The sequence below is a fragment of the Podarcis erhardii genome, assembly GCF_964252035.2.
Source record: "Podarcis erhardii genome assembly, chromosome: 15".
Taxonomy (NCBI): domain Eukaryota; kingdom Metazoa; phylum Chordata; class Lepidosauria; order Squamata; family Lacertidae; genus Podarcis; species Podarcis erhardii.
This window is the reverse complement of record NC_138505.1, coordinates 19,622,621-19,639,198: the sequence shown is the minus strand read 5'-3', so window position 1 is coordinate 19,639,198 and position 16,578 is coordinate 19,622,621. Positions and strand designations below refer to the sequence as shown.

Here is a 16,578-nt window from a genome sequence, read left to right as displayed (position 1 = left end):
GCTGAGAGATGGGTGATTAGAGCAGGGTCAGCCAGTAAGCTTGAGAACACAGCAAGAAATGGCTGGATCAGGCCATTGGCCCTTCTCATCCAGCATCCTGTTCTCAGAATGCCTAAGCAGATGCTTGTGGAGGCCATCATGGCTAGAAGCCATTGATAAGCCTTTGTGAATTTGTCTAATCTTTAGAAGCCATCTGAATTGCTGGCCATCACCGCCTCCATGGTTCAAATACATTCCATGACTGAGCAGAGATTTGAATCCTATCCCTTCTTCCAAACACGGTTGAAATAGTTTGTTCAGGGTCTTTACACAGAACAGCCAGGGAATGATGGGAGTTGTAGGCCAGGCTGCCTCCGGAGCGCCACAGTTTCCCCTGACCCTATTTATGCAAAATCTCTTTGACTGGATAGGTTGAACCTGGGATTTTCTGCATGCAAAGTCTGTGCCCTAAGCCTTGATCTCCCATAAACCTTGACCAGTATCCATGCTGACTGGAGCTCACAAGACCTGAAGTCAACAACAGCTGCTGAGTCAGATGTTCCTCACCCCTCTGCTATTTCTCCCTCTTCCATACACTGAATTCACTCAAATTATTACTTCAACTTCCTGCATGATTCTGTTGAAACTAGCATGAGGGAACCTCCTACCATATCTCAACCTCAATTCTTTAAGGGGGGGGCAGAAATGAACTATTAGCTTTGAAATACAGTGGTACCTCTGGTTAAGAACTTAATTCGTTCTGGAGGTCCATTCTTGACCTGAAACTGTTCTTAACCTGAGGTACACTTTAGCTAATGGGGCCTCCCGCTGCCGCTGCACGATTTCTGTTCTCATCCTGAGGTAAAGTTCTTAACCCGAGGTACTACTTCCAGGTTAGCGGAGTCTGTAACCTGAAGCATTTGTAACCCGAGGTACCACTGTAGTCCTCTACAGCCATAGCACCTGTGTTGAGGACATTCTTCCAAACCTGTTCCTCCCCATCCTAAACCAAGAGACGTTCAAAACATCACTTTTTGTCCATAACAGGACAAAAAGGTTAATCTCCCTCCAGGGTATAGCAAGACCCCCTGCCTCCTGGCTTCACCATTAATGTTGAAGGCTGTGATCCAGATCCAAAGAACAGCAGCCAGATCCAGGCCTGAGATACCTTAGTCGGTAGCGCATGAGACTCTTAGTCTTAAGGGTCATGGGTTCAAGCACCATGTTGGGCAAAAGATCCCTGCATTGCAGGGGGTTGAACTAGATGACCCCCCATGGTCCCTTACAATTCCATGATTTGCAGACTAACACCTGCAGGCAACAGTTCTTTCCTGGAGGGTCCCGTGTAAGGTTTCAGCTCCCGATGTCCAAAAGGGAGCAGCTGCATTTAAATCCTACAGGACTGCAGCAGTCAAATCTCTGTAGGGCTGACACACAGAAGAGATTCTTCCTACAGCCCATCTGTGCTTGTCCAGATATAAAAGTCACTTTAACCACGTAAACCCACACAAATGGAGCAGGGGGGAACCAGACGGTTTGGGCCTCCCTGCACCGCAAAACACCAAAGCTTATCGCACGAGCGATTGGCGAGGCCAGCCGCCCCCTCCGTCCAGCGGACCGCAGGCACTGCTCCATCAAGCCACATCACAGCCTTACAAAGTCCTGTAGGTGAGGAAGTCCTTCATCTTCTTTGGAATGGGCAGCTTCAGCACCTGGTACGTCGTGAAGCAGCTGCGGAGGACCTTGCGGCACAAGTGCTTGAGGGAGGAGAGGGCCTGGGGAACCGTCCAAAACTGAGCGTGGCCATCTCTTGTTCTACGACGAGAGGAAGGGATTGGGGAGGTGAAAGGAGGCTGCAGAAACTGTTCACTGAGCAAAGAGGTGGTGCAAACATCAGGCCAGGTGATAGCAGGTTGCATATTACAAAGATCACCCCTTTTTCATAATCAATTAATTGTCTAACCTGCCCTTCCTCCCATAGGAGCCCAGGTTGGCAAACATCAACAAGCTAACACCGTGCAATGTAAATCCATCTGTAGAGCTAGGAAACATTAACAAAACAATGGGTGGGATCTGGGGAAAGCCCCCTTTCCCATGCCTACCAAAAGCCACTCTTCTGCTGTTTGTTTTTGGAATGTAAGAAGTTGCTATATATGGGGGAAATTGGATCCATCTAGCTCAGTAACATCTTCATCTGTGGGTTCTCAAAATTTGGGGGGCCTCCACCTTCTCCTCGGCTGCATCAACTCATCCCCAGTGCAGCCCCCTACCCTATAAAAAGTATTATTCGGAATAGGAGACCCACTGACACAAGAATATTCAAGTCATTCACAATGAATTGCACGTTTGTTAAAAATCCAATTAAAACTATTTCATTTAATTAATTCAACAAAACAGATTATCTTGATCCAGTGACACCAGCTCTTCAAAGTCTGCCAGCCACTTACACCCCCCTGCCGTCCCCTTGCCTCTTAGCACCCCCACTAAGCAACCCCACCTCTCTCCAGGAGGTGCAGCGCCAATTTGGAGACTACTAGTTTACACTAGCTGGCAGCTGTTTTCTGAAGTTTCAGGTAAGGTTCTCTCCTAGCGGTACCTGGAAATGCCAGGGGTTGAACCTAAGTCTTCCTCCATGCAAAGGTGATGTTCTGCCACTGTGAAAAGGCCATCCTGCCCTTCACTCTCCAAGCGTGAGGGCCAAGTCACATCTACGCCACACATTTAGAACACATGGCTCCCTCTCAATGCATCCTGGGAACTGTAGTTTGTTCTGGGAGTGGGAGTCCTGGGAGGGGCGAACTACAGTACCCAGGATTCTTTTAGGGACACAATGGCTGTTGAAGTGGTACTATAATGCAGAGGTGACTCGAGAAGTCTGGAACACAGGAAGGTGCCTTCTACTGAGTCAGACCATTGGCCCATCTCACTCAGTACTGCCAACACTGACTGGCAGCAACTCTTCAGAGTTTCAAGCAGCGGACATTTCCTTTTTTTTTTTTTATTAAGGGTTTTCTTGTTTTACAGTGTAAGTGTAATGCCTCATATTTCCCCCCCCCCCATGTAACATTTTTACAAATCCATTTCATTTGTTGAGGCATTAGGGGGAGAAGAAAAAAAAAGAAAAAAAAAGAAGGAAAAAAAAAAAGGTGGGTGGAGGGAGGGGAGATGGATGGGGGTGGGGTCGGGTAGCGGTGTTTCTATTATGCTTAATGTATGTAGTTTGGTGTCAGCGTGCTTGTGTTGTTCACTTGTGTTCCTTTGGTGGTGAGAGAGGTTGGGGTTGGCCTAGGATGTGATTGTTTGTTTGTGATTGGCTGTGGTGATCTTTGTTTTCGTGTGTGAGTGAGGTGGGTGGGTGTTTTGGATCAGGTTAGCCATATTGATTTGTATGCTGTTGGTGGATTATTGTCATTGTCCTGTTGGGCTGTGTATGTGATAAAGGGGAGCCATACCGGGGTGAAGGTGTCTTCTTCTGTTTGTCCCCGTGTCAGTTTCAGTTTATTAGTTAATTTTTCTAGTAGGGCTGTTTCCCATACTATTTGGTACCATTGGTCCATGCTTACTCCTGACAGGTCTCTCCAGTGTCTGGTTATGGTGTTTCTGGCTGCTGAAAGTAGGTGGGTTATGAGTTCTTTGTGGTGTAAATGGGTATTGTTGTCTTGGAAGATGTTTAGTAGGGCCAATTCTGGGGTGAAGTCTAATACTTGCTTAGTTATTTTACATATTTCTTGTATGGCTGTTGTCCAGAATAGTTGGATTTTGGGACACTCCCACAGCAGCAGCGGACATTTCCAGGCCTGTCTGGAGATGCCACAGATTTAACCTGGGACAGAGATAAGCAGATGCTATACTACTGAGCTATGGCCCTCCTCGAAAATGTGCTTTAACAGGCAACTGCCACTCACTTCGCTCTAACCATGAGAGCTAGAAGCATGACTTCATCTTCCCAGGTCAGTCCATGCCAGTTTCTTGGACCCATGCCCAGTTGGAAGTTAGCTCAGTTGGCTAGAGTGTGGTGCTAATTAATGCCAATGCCATGGGTCTGATCCCCCAACCTGCCACCTGCGTATTTCTGCATTGCAGGAGGTTGGGCCCACATTACCCTCAAGGTCCCTTCCAACTCTACAATTCTACACTTTGGAAAAAGGAAGCTGCCCTTTGGCTTCCTTGCGAAGAACTCACCCTGTAGCAATGATCCCCCCATGGGGGAAATAGGTGCAGCAGAGCCCATTCTTCACTGGGGCAAAGGCAACTGGGCTCCCCAGCTCCAAGGCCCAGATCCTCAGGAGCCTAGAAGAGAAAAGAGAGGAACCCTTATCTGGAAAACTAGTCCAAAGAACATCAGAAGAGTCCCGCTAAATAAAGCTGGCCTTTGATACCATTGGCCATGACATCCTTCTGGGCCGTCTAGAGGAGCTGGGAGCTGGGGGCACTGTTATGCAGTGGTTCCTCTCCTTCCTCCTGGAAGGTGTTCAGAAAATGGTGTTGGGGGATGAGTGTTCAGACCTGGGCTCTCACTTGTGGGGTGCCTCAGGGTTCCCTCTTCTCCCCCATGCTTTTTAACACCTACATGAAGCCGCTGGGAGAGATCATAAGAGGGTTTTGGCTGGGTGTTCATCAATATACGGATGATATCCAGCTCGACCTCTCTAATCAGAACCAGTGAGGGCAGCAAAGGTTCTGTGTGAGTGTCTGGAGTCTGTTGGAGGATGGATGGTGGCTAACAGATTGAGGTTGAATCCTGACAAGACAGAAGTACTATTCTTGGGGAACAGGAGGCAGGCTGGTGTGGAGGACTCCCAGGTCCTGAATGGGGTAACTGTGCCCCTGAAGGACCAGGTGCACAGTTTGGAAGTCATTTTGGACTCACAGCTGTCCATGGAGGCACAGGTAAATTCTGTGTCCAGGGCAGCTGTCTACCAGCTCCATCTGGTATGCCGGCTGAGACCCTACCTGCCTGCGGAGTGTCTCACCAGAGTGGTGCATGCTCTAATAATCTCCCGCTTGGACTACTGCAATGCACTCTACGTGGGGCTACCTTTCAAGGTGACTCGGAAACTGCAATTAATACAGAATGTGGCAGCTAGACTGGTGATTGAGAGTGGCCGCCGAGACCATATAACACCATTCCGGAAAGGCCTACATTAGCTCCCAGTACGTTTCCGAGCACAGTTCAAAGTGTTGGTGCTGACCTTAAAATCCCTAAACAGCCTCAACCCTGTATACTTGAAGGAGTGTCTCCACCCCCACCATTCAGACCAGACACTGAGGTCCAGCTCCGAGGGCCTTCTGGGGGTTCCTGCACTGCGAGAAGTGAGGTTACAGGGAACCAGGCAGAGGGCCTTCTCGGTAGTGGTGCCTGCCCTGTGGAACGCCCTCCCATCAGATGTCAAGGAAATAAGCAACTATCTTACTTTTAGAAGACATCTGAAGGCAGCCCTGTTTGGGGAAGTTTTTAATGTTTAATGCTGTTTCATGTTTTTAATATTTGGAGTGGCTAGGAAAACCCAGCCAGATGTGCGGGGTATAAATAATAAATTGTTGTTGTTGTTATCTGCATCAGGGGTGGGGAACAACAGATAACTGGGGGCAGGCAACAGGGCAGACTATGGCTTTAATGGCAACCTCGTGGCCTTCCCAGAGGCAACTTGCTAGCTGTTGAGAGCGTCAGAAAATCCTAGCTGTTTGGATCAGGCCAAAGGCCAAGCAAAAGGCCAAGCAAGCATCCTCCTCACACAGCGGCCAGCCAGGTGCCCATGGGAAGCCCCCAAGCAGGACTCAAGTGCCGCATCTCTCCCCACTTGCAGTTCCCAGCAACTGGTATTGAGAGAAATACACTGCCTTCAACAATGGAAGGTAAAAGTTGGCCCCTGTGGGTTGTAGCCATTCTAGCACTGTGGCCACTGACCACTTTATCCTCCACACAAGCCATTTCCACTCAGTGTTAGAAACTCAGGTATATAAGCTAGGCACCAAATGGCTCCTAAAACCAAGATTACAGTTGCCAAAACGGAATGTCTAGTTGACATTTTGGGGCAAGACGGCCTGAAAGTCTTATTTTTCAAAGGATGGTCTGACAGTGATTGATTCTCAGTTAAACATCTGGCTAGTTCAGATGACAACCTTGAGCTAAGTTAAGAACTTTGGGAACTGAAAGAAGAAAAGTCACTTGATCCAGGGACAGTCCACATATCTATCGGCCTATTTCAACCGCTCTCTTTTTTAATGGCAACATGGACCATTCATAACGTAAGAATGTTCTTCACAACTGTGAGCAGTCAACAGCTTGTTCAATGCTCATGCTCAGGCTGCACAGAAGAAACATTTTGGTTCCTGAAATTCATCCTGATTGTGCAGTTAAAATATAATGGATAGAATTATACAGGATAGGGTATTAGTGTGTAAAAACAGGCAAAATGCGATGATCCCCAGGCATGCACCTCCAGATGGTGATGTCAGAAGCCATCCTGGAGCCCAGGTGTCTTCACTTGGTTACAAATGGCCACTAGCCAGGTGCAAAATGCGCCTGGATAATTTCAAACACTATGTGCACTACCACCAAGACACATTTTAACAAGGCATAGTGCCTCTCCCTTCTCTCAACCCTAACCCATGCATCTTGGTCCTGACTGGAAGGCCCCCCATGCCAGGCAAAAGTACCTTTTTTTAAAAAAATATTTTTTTATTAACCGGCCAATCAAATCAAATTAAATCACATCACATAAATTCCGAATTACAAAGCCGAATTTTAAATTTTGTTGGGGGGACCCATATTTCAAGATCCGAAGGGGGATTCTGATCATCTTCTTGCTACTGCGTTAATGTCCAAATCAATCCAAATCAATCCAAACAGAGTTCATAATTCTATCCAGTCTTATCTTGCTGTTTCCACATCACATCTTGTTCATATATTTTCTCTTTTTTCTTTATGATCTCTTCTGATAGTCTCCTTAAGCTGATAAACACCAATAATAATCCTGTGTGAATTTTTCCGTTCTTCCAATCCTCAAATCGAGATGGTTTCCATATATCATCACCTTCATGGATAACATCGCTCTTTCCATCATTAATCTTGCAAAACTGTCGCTCTTAAGTCCCACTGAGGAGTTTCATCCACAATATAAAAACAGCTCTATTTCTCTATTTCTCCTCTCAGACTTAAGTCCTCCGACAGAACTTCCCAATATGGTGACAGCATTTTTAACTGCGTCATTCCAAAGCTCTTATACATTCCATGCTCTTCTTAAAACATGCTTTGGTTCGAAAGTTTATCTCCACAGAGCCTTCAATCCACAGCTTAAGTCCTTAAAATGACATTTCTGACTCGTGAGGGGAGGGGATTCTTATTTAATCACATAAGGAAAAAAAGGAAAGTTTTTTTTCCCCTCTCCCATCAGTCATTTGCCATACCGAGTCTTGGCGTATCTTCTCATGATTTCTCTTGTTCCTCCGACTCGTCTTATTTTATCAGAGATCTCTTCTGTTAGCAGTCTTTACTCCCCCTTCTTCCTTGAGATATGTGCATTCCTTCATCCAAATTGTTTCTTTTGAAGTTCTTGCAGCTAGTGGCGCGGATCAGGGACGGCATCCAGGAGCACCGGAATCCCACAGGAGGGCTTTGTGCCTAGTGCCCCCATCCCCACAAATTCAGGGGTGGTATAGGGCACAGCAGGCAAGGCAGTCCCCCCCACCATCCGGGGGGGTAGGGAGGCTAATTATTCCCATCATAGCCTTCAAATTACCTCATGTGGGTTGGAGAGATGTTATTGTCAGCCATCTTCCGATGCGCCCCCTAGTGGCCCCCGCCAGGCAAAAGTACCTGGCCATCACTAATGGCCATCATTTTGCATGAAGAGCGCACCATGAACAGGAAGGCAATAGAAACTCACCTGTCATCTGCCACTGTTGCCAGGTAGAGGCCTTCAGGTGAGAAGCAGGCCGATCGCAGGGAGCTGGCATGGAAGTCGGCGCCATGGTCCAGGGCCGGCTGCAGCGGAACGTGGCTGCAGAAGAAAGGAAAGGTTGGTCTGTTTCCCTCCAGAAGTCAGGAGAGATACCTTCAACCTAAAGGGGTCATTCTGTTACCCATCTTTGAAGGTGGCTATCCCAGAAGAAAGAAACTTGGAAGGGAAGATCCAGCATGAAACGGCTGAACTGCAGCTTATTAAAAAGGTCTGTTCAAATCTGAATAGAAACCATGGTTTCCTGTGCTGCTACGGTTTACTCAGCAATACCAAGGTGGCTGTGTTATCGCCAGTTAGTGCTACTGGGAAGGCTCATTTTGCACACACTAAAGCTTTCAAATACAATGAATCGCCCAAGGCAAAAGGTTTCTGCATTGCAGGGTGATGGACTAGAAGACCCTTGTGGTCCTTTGCAAGTCTACAATTCCTAAGATCCTAAGATTTCTTCTCAGTGGCTAAAAAGCTCCTCTTTCATTCTGGCTGGGCAGCTCAAGGGCTTAGGGCACAGAGACTCTGTTGCAGAAACAGTCGAGGGTGTTTTGACACACCGGCCACAACCCCAGTCCACTTCACTTCTCCCTGCACACCAAACATCAGCCTCAGCATTACGCTTCAGTCAGTCAAAACCAGCATTCCCCTGGAGCAGAGTGGTGTTTTCTTCTCCAAACAGGGGTGGGACAGGCAACAAGTGCCAACCAAAACAACCGCTTCCTTGGCAAAGCCAGAGGCCTGCACCCCTTCCAATAGCTGACTCCCTTACCAGAGGGATTTCAGCTGCTCCCCTGTGCAAGGATCCCAGAGGATCACATAGGTGTCGTACGAGGCAGTCGCAAGAAGCGCAGAGTCCGGGGAGAAGGCGCAGGACACGACACAGCCCTGGTGCCCCTCCAGTTTCCTGAGGAGGATGTAGGAATCCATACTCCATAGCAGGGCCTGCAAGGGAGGCAAAAATCACTTTAAAAACAAACAAACCAGACTGTTCTCAAAGGCCTGCCGGGATAAAACAGCCTTCACTTACTGCCCAGTGTGGCCCCCAGAATGTGGTCTAGAAGGGAATGCGGTCCTCAGGCCGGAAAAGGACCCTCACCCCTGACCTTGAACTTAGATATTTTGCTGTTGTTTGCTTAGTACAGGGCATCTGATGGGGAATTTGTTGGAGAGCCTGTTTCTTTTTAAAATGGCCTGGTAAGAACACACCCCAGGTAGAGGTTGACTGCTGCTGCTGCTGCTGCTATGGGGTCAGAGGGGCCACTCACTGTCTTCACCACCACTTAGGCAAGACCCACCGATTTCTCTCCAGCTGCAGAGCACAGCATCCGACCATCAGGGGAGGTGCAGCAGCAGTAGACCCAGCGCATGTGTCCAGACAGCACCTTCAGTTGTTTCCCTGGGGAAATTGAGAAAAGCATCAGCACGTTAGAATCATAAATCGTAGAGATCGAAGGGTCACCTATTGCATCTATATGCAGAAGACAAATCACATTGACTCCCACAAGCCAACATAGAAAAAACAGATATGATCCAGAGTGGTCTGGAGACAGGGGGCATGGCCTAGGGAGAGTTCCAGGGGCCAGACAGAGGGGCCTCAAGGGCCACGTTTGGCACTCCTAGCGTAATCTGCTTTTCCCAATTTTTCTCAGCCAGCCTGAAGAGAAGCAGGAAAATGCAAAGGCGTTTAGCTTACAAAAACATTAATAACCCAGAAGGCACCTCTGAAAATGTGATCTATATGCCCAATTGCCATGCCACTAAGTCTCCTGCCAAACTGCCCTGGGCTGCGTACACAGCATACAATGAAAGCACATTCCACTGCTGTGCCCAAAGAATTGTGGGAATTGTAGTTTAAGGGGGCTGAGAAAGGTGAACCACCATTCCCAGGATTCTTCAGGGCAAACCAATGTGGTTTAAATGCGCTTTACGCTGTACGCCCATTTCCCAGACCCAGACAAAGGACCACATCACTCACTCTCTCTTACCGTTTTGACCCAGGTCCCAGACGCGCAGGGTTTTGTCACGCGAGGCGGAGATGAGGATTGAACGGCTGTCACCGGGTGCAAAGCTCAAGTCTCTCACCACATCCTGATGTCCCGAGAGGTTGAACAGCAAGCGCCCTGGAAGGAGCAGCAGATGGCAAGGCGTAATTACCACCACCCCAGAACCAGAACCATATTGTTCTAAAGGTAAAGTAAAGGGACCCCTGACCGTTAGGTCCAGTCGTGACCGACTCTGGGGTTGCGGCGCTCATCTCGCTTTATTGGTGCACAGAAACGCCATTTACCTTCCCGCCGGAGTGGTACCTATTTATCTACTTGCACTTTGACGTGCTTTCAACTGCTAGGTTGGCAGGAGCTGGGACCGAATAACGGGAGCTCACCCTGTCGCGGGGATTCGAACCGTCGACCTTCTGATCGGCAAGCCCTAGGCTCTGTGATTTAATCCACAGTGCCACCCATGTCCCATTGTTCTAAAGAAGATGGTCAATTGCTCTTGATGGGCCTAAAGAGGATGTAATTCAGGGGTGGGAAACCTGCAGCTCTCCAGATGCTGCTGGAATACAACTCCCATCATCTCCACCCTTGGCCACGCTGGCAGGGACTGATGGGAACTGGAGTCTAGAAATACCAGGTGGGACATAGGTTCTACCACCCCTGATGCTCTTGTTTATTTATTAAAGTGGTTTACAACAAACATACGATTTATCCAGAGCTGATTCAGCTTCTCCTGCTTCAGAAGTTACGGAGAAATAGAGCTGCCTGTCATCAGCATACTGGTGTACACCTTGCTCCAAAACTCCTAATGGCCTTTTCCAGTGCTTTCAGGTATGTTAAATAACACCGGGGAGAGGAGAGGAGCCTGTGCCAGGGGGAGAGACACACATGGACCAATTTCCTTCACTTCCTCGTGCTCACGTTCAGACCTCACGTTGGTAAGAATGGGCGGCAGGTTCAGCAGACATTATGGGCTAAAGGGGAGTGATCGTAGACTCCTACAATTGCAGACTTGGGACACCAAGGGTCATCTAGTCCAACCCCCTTGATGCAAGGACCACCTTTGTTTTTTCCAGCAGAGAACAACAGAGCGAGGTTACCTGTCTGCACCTCCCAGACTTTGATTTGCCCGTCGTTCAGGCCAGTGGCGAGGACCAAACACGCAGAACTCGGCGCCCACAGGATGTGTTTCCTTGAACGGGAAGGGAGCCAGGAGCTGAAGGCCAAGCCCCAGACGATCTGCCCACACTCCAGCGTCTTCTCCTTGGCCCTGCCACGGCCCCTGGCCTCGGCTTTCGTGCACTCCGAAGATTTGCAGTTCCTGTGGGGAGCAGGCAGGCAGGTCACCTAAGGCAGTAGTGGTCTCTGTTCCCAAGGAGCTTACAAGTCCAGCATAGGCCCCGTCTGCACAATGCAGTTAGAGCTGCACTTTAAACAGTCATGGCTTCCCCCAAAGAATCCTGGGAAGTGTAGTCCACTAAGAGGGGGTGAGAGTTCTTAGGAGACCCGCATTCACCTCCCAGAGCTACAATTTCCAAAGTGGTTTAATGGGTGATCCCTCTTCCCAAGGAATTCTGGGAACAGTGCCAGATTGAGGGCAATGCAGGGAAATTGCCCAGGGCACCAAACTGAGGGGGCACAAAATAATAATAAAAAGGTAAAGGGACCCCTGACCATTAGGTCCAGTCGTGGCCAACTCTGGGGTTGCGGCGCTCATCTCGCTTTATTGGCCGAGGGAGCCGGGGTACAGCTTCAGGGTCATGTGGCCAGCATGACTAAGCCACTTCTGGCAAACCAGAGCAGCGCATGGAAAAAACCGTTTACCTTCCCGCTGGAGCGGTACCTATTTATCTACTTGCACTTGCTTTCAAACTGCTAGGTTGGCAGAAGCAGGGACTGAGCAATGGGAGCTCACCACGTCGCGGGGATTCGAACCACCAACCTTCTGATCGGCAAGTCCTAGTCTCTGTGGTTTAATGGGCGGTACAGGGAAATTGCCCAGGGCACCAAACTGAGGGGGCACAAAATAATAATAATAATAATAATAATAATACCACCTTTATTTATATAGGTACCTACTGAGAAGATCCATAAAAGAGCAACTGTACCAAAAGGAATTATTGTGAAAATAATAAAAAAAATGGGGGGAGGGGGGTGTTGCCAAATTTTGTCCTCGCTCAGGGCACCATATTACCAATTCCACCCCTGCTGGGAACTGTAGCTGTGTGAGGAGAATAGGGTCTCCTAACAACTCTCAGTAACATAACCCACCCTAAGGTCCCAGGGCGGGTTACAACAATTAAAGCACAATATTAAGAACAGTTTAAAAAACAACCGACACCCACAGAAATCAAGTGGGTCCTAAAAATAAAAGAAGCCAGCACAAAGAGGCTTGCCTCCAGCATTCACCAAAGACTATATAATGAAGAGTGCAAGACGCACCTCTATGAGGAAGGAGTTTCACAACTTAGGGGCTGCCACAGAGAAGGCCCTCTCCCGGGGTTGCCAGCCCCATGAGTTGCTGGGGGTGGTGGAACAACCTAAAGTCCCTCTCTGCCTTTCTTAATGACGAGTCGTTTATGGCTTTAAGCACCTGAAACTGGGCCCTGACATGAATAGGCAACCTTAACAGACTATACTTCCAGGATCTGGGGGGCACGGGGGGGGGAAAACCATGATTGTTTAAAGCGAAACAACGCTGCTTTAAATGTATAGCATAGATAGGGGCTTCACCTAGCAAAGAAACAACAGCTGGAGAACCAAAAGTAGCTCCAGACACCCCACCCCCACCCCATCAAGGTGGCTACTCACTGCTGGGTTCCCTCCAAAGGCCATGGGAGCAGCTTGACAATGCAGTGGCCCTGAGACCAGGCAAACCATGTGCCGTCCAGGGAAAAGGCCACGCTCCACGTCTCGCAGCTGGATTTCCAGTCGTATTGCTGAGGCTGCCCTGGCTTCAGCTCGGCCAAGAGGATGGGCTCTCCTAAGGCATAAGACAGAAAGTGGGGGAGAGAGAGCTTCCATCATTACCTGCTGGACCCTGGAAGACACTAAACGCTGTGTATGCGCTGGGTGGCAAGGAGAAGAGAGATTGGGGGGCCAGCAAATCCATGTGAATGTCTCTAGCTGGCAGCTCTTGAGGCCTCAGGACTGAGAAGGGGAGAGAAACGCCACCTGCGGATTATTGCCCTCCCTCCCACTCTTTTTTTGGGGGGGGTATGGTTTTTGTTCTGTTGCTGCTGTCGGAAAGGGGTGGAGGGTCCTTGCTGCGGATGCTTGTAGGCAACAACTCATACTACCACCCCAGGGTGAGAGCTGGATGGAATGGAGAGGGAGGGGGAAAAGACGCTGAGTTACTGGGGGGGGGGCTGCGAAGTAAGTTGGCACAGAGTGGGGCCCTCTTTGTGTGAAAGACAGAGAGGAAGTGGGCTGCCAAAATAAAATAAATGAATGAATGAATGAATGAATGTGAAACACGGGGTGAGAACTGTCATTAAAACCACTGGTTGCTTCATCTGTTTGAATGCCCTACTTGTTTTTAACCTAGGGATTTGGCCAAATTGGAAATATTAATTTTTGCTTCCCTGATGACAGAATTGTTACGTCATTTATTGGCTGTGTTTATGCAATTTTTGCATATTTATCACATTTCTATCTCAACTTTTTTAAAAAAAGTTTTTATTTATACTTTTCAAGTTTATACATTTCATTAGTTTTACAATTGTATTAACATTTCAAATTCTGACTTCCCCCTCTTTCTGCATATCCAAATTTATTTAATTTGCTCATTTAATTATCTACTTTAAATATGAAACTCTTATGAAACTGCTAGTGTTTTCATCTGTTTGCAATTTATCTGTAAATATTCAGTAAACCATTTCTATTCTTTTATAAAAAGTTTGTTATCTTGATTTCTTATTCTTCTGGTAAGTTTTGCCATTTCTGCATATTCCATAAGTTTTTGTATCCATTCTTCCTTTGTTGGGCTATCTCAACTTTTTCTTCAAGGATCCCAAAAAGTGGTTACACATGGTTCTCCCCCTCCTCATTTAATCCTCACATCAACCCTGTGAAGTAGATTAAGCTGAGAGGGGATTTGAACCCACTTCTTCCAGGTCCTAGTCTAACCACTACACCACACTGGGTGCTTTTCCTCTGTTTATTTTTATAACTTTGTTACCTGCTTTGGGATTGAAAACATACAGTGAAGAGCAGTTTATAAATTCTGCTATTAATAATCATAAATGTTGGCTGTTCACTGTCCATTTCAAGACCTCCCAAATCCTGGAGAGGCTGAGGTGCTGCCAGTCAGTGTAGACAGCACTGAGCTTGATGGGGGCACTGGTCTCACTCAGGCAGGTTCCTATGGAGCAACTGTCCTTTCAGAAGTTCAAAATGCACCTTTCGCAGCTGAAGCGTTTGACTCAATAAACAATTCACTTTAATTACCTTTATATCCTCCCTTTCCTCCCAGTTGCTCAAGGTGATGTTCTGAGTTCTCCCCTCCCCATCCCATCCTCCCAGCAGCCCTGTGAGGTGGGTCAAGCTGAGAAACGGGTGGCAAGCTCAAGATCACCCAGGGCGCTTCCTGGATCTATGGGGATTTGAACCCTGGCCTCCCAGGTCCCAAGTCCGGCGCTCCATTACACTATACCAGTTTGCGTTAGTTGCGCAGGTCTGAACGCTGCACAGCTGATCTGACTTTGGACGGCTCCTCTTGAGACGCGCTCATTGGGTGCTTTTTGTACAGCGCGAATCTGGACATGCCTACTCAGAAGTAAGCCCCACGGAGTTAAATGAACAGGACTGACTCCCGGGTAATACACCGGCGGAGGCGGGCAGTTATCCCTGGGCGTGAGAACGGAGATGCCACCAGGTCCCCATTTCTCGGCGGCGAAATGTTGGACGGGGCGGGGAGGGAGCCGCGGCTGCTTTTTCCTCTCACTTTCTCTCTCTCCCTTTCCCACCCACCAAAGCCAACCGCCCCCGGGGGTTGGGGCTTTCACAAAGGCGGCATAACACGCGTGCGATCGCCCGCCGAGCCCGCTCACCCTCCGCCGCTTCTCTCTCCGCCGCCGGCGGTGGCTCCCGCAGCGGCCGCTGCTGTCCAGGCTCCCCCGGAGGCGCCTCCATCCGGACCGCATCGGAAGCGGCCGATCCCGGCGACAAGGTGGAGGTTTCCTCTTCCAGTTCCGACGGCCGTCACCAGTCACATGACAACACCGCTCTGTGGGGGAGGGGGAGGGGCGCGCGGGGGAGACATTCCTATCCAAGCGCGAGGGAGGGGTCACCCCTTTGGTCCTCGATTGCCCCCGCGCCGCCGCCGCCGCCGCCGCCTTCTTTCCTCTTTGCGCCCTGGGCGCACCACCCACTGAAAGGCGAGGCGCGCCTGGACGGTCGGTGACTCTTTTATTATTGTGTTTTAATTGCTGTAACCCGCCCTGGGACGCATATATACACAGAGAGAGAGAGAGAGCGCGCAATTAATACATTTTAAGAGAGATGCGTTTCAGCTGATGGGCGGGCTCTCCTCGGGAAATTTACTCAGAATAAAAATGCTTTGCGTTGACGCGGCTTGCAGCCTCTCGCCTTCTCTCTGTGGCTGGAGCGCACGGATCAGACTCGAGTTTAATGTGGCCGACTTCCAAGTCAATGAATGAGTAGCGCTGCAGGTTTCTATCTGCTTAAATCTGTGGGTATATTGGTCCCTCCAGAGGGCTGGTGCTTCCTGCAACATGTCATCACTAAAAACCTTGGACCAGTCATTGTTTCTTAGCCTAACCTACCTCACAGGGTTGTTGTGGGGATGAACAAGAAGTGAGGGGGGGGGGCACTTGGGACTCCTTGGAGGAAAAGATGGCACATAAATGCAATGAACAATTGGGGAGACACCTGGAGAAAACTCCTGCCAACCTAGCAGTTCAAAAGCACATCAAAGTGCAAGTAGATAAATAGGTACCGCTCCGGTGGGAAGGTAAACGGCGTTTCTGTGCGCTGCTCTGGTTTGCCAGAAGCGGCTTAGTCATGTTGGCCACATGACCTGGGAGCTGTACGCCGGCTCCCTCGGCCAATAAGGCGAGATGAGCGCCGCAACCCCAGAGTCGGTCACGACTGGACCTAATGGTCAGGGGTCCCTTTACCTTATGCAGATCCAGGAGAAGAAAAGTCACATGACAACTGGCTGAGGGCTCTCAACAAGATATTAATGACGTGATTAACACGGAGCTCAAGGTGGTGGGTGGCTGGACTATATTTTTTTTGGGGGGGGGGAATGAACAAATTCCTATGACTCACAAATAACCCAGAGATGCATTTTAAATAAAAGCACACGTACTACTCATGTAAAAACACGCTGATTCCCGGACCGTCCACGGGCCAGATTTAGAAGGCGATTGGGCCGGATCCGGTCCCCAGGCCTTAGTTTGTCTACCCATGCTCTAACCGCTACACCACAAAATGATAAACTGCTGAAGGAAGCCACATTCAATCATGCACTCCAGAAAGCCATTTTGGGGTCTCTACAGACTGGTTTTGTGTATGGTCTTCAACATATCATTGAGGTGGTAATGGTGTATTAGAGGTTGATTGAGCCAGGATATTGTTGGGGGGGTGTTGTTGTTGGAGGAGGGTTGTGGCTGTTGGTTTTT

The 16,578-nt window shown here is 48.9% G+C and overlaps 1 protein-coding gene across 2 annotated transcripts; it reads right to left on the bottom strand.

Moving 5' to 3' along the window:
• Window positions 1-1,369: 1,369 nt before the first annotated feature.
• Window positions 1,370-15,125, bottom strand: WSB2 (WD repeat and SOCS box containing 2). Of its 2 annotated transcripts, none has more exons than XM_081841981.1 (9): window positions 14,983-15,125; window positions 12,743-12,914; window positions 11,032-11,252; window positions 9,920-10,054; window positions 9,230-9,330; window positions 8,704-8,876; window positions 7,869-7,982; window positions 4,162-4,269; window positions 1,370-1,794 (listed from the first exon to the last, which is right to left on the bottom strand). In XM_081841981.1, exons 1-9 carry the CDS (start codon window positions 15,062-15,064, stop codon window positions 1,632-1,634), a joined length of 1,269 nt encoding a protein of 422 aa, XP_081698107.1. In that variant the 5' UTR covers window positions 15,065-15,125; the 3' UTR covers window positions 1,370-1,631. The 2 variants fall into 2 exon arrangements, with proteins under 2 accessions (XP_081698107.1, XP_081698108.1); XM_081841982.1 differs by having other exon boundaries at window positions 12,743-12,911.
• Between the last annotated feature and the right edge of the window lie 1,453 nt (window positions 15,126-16,578).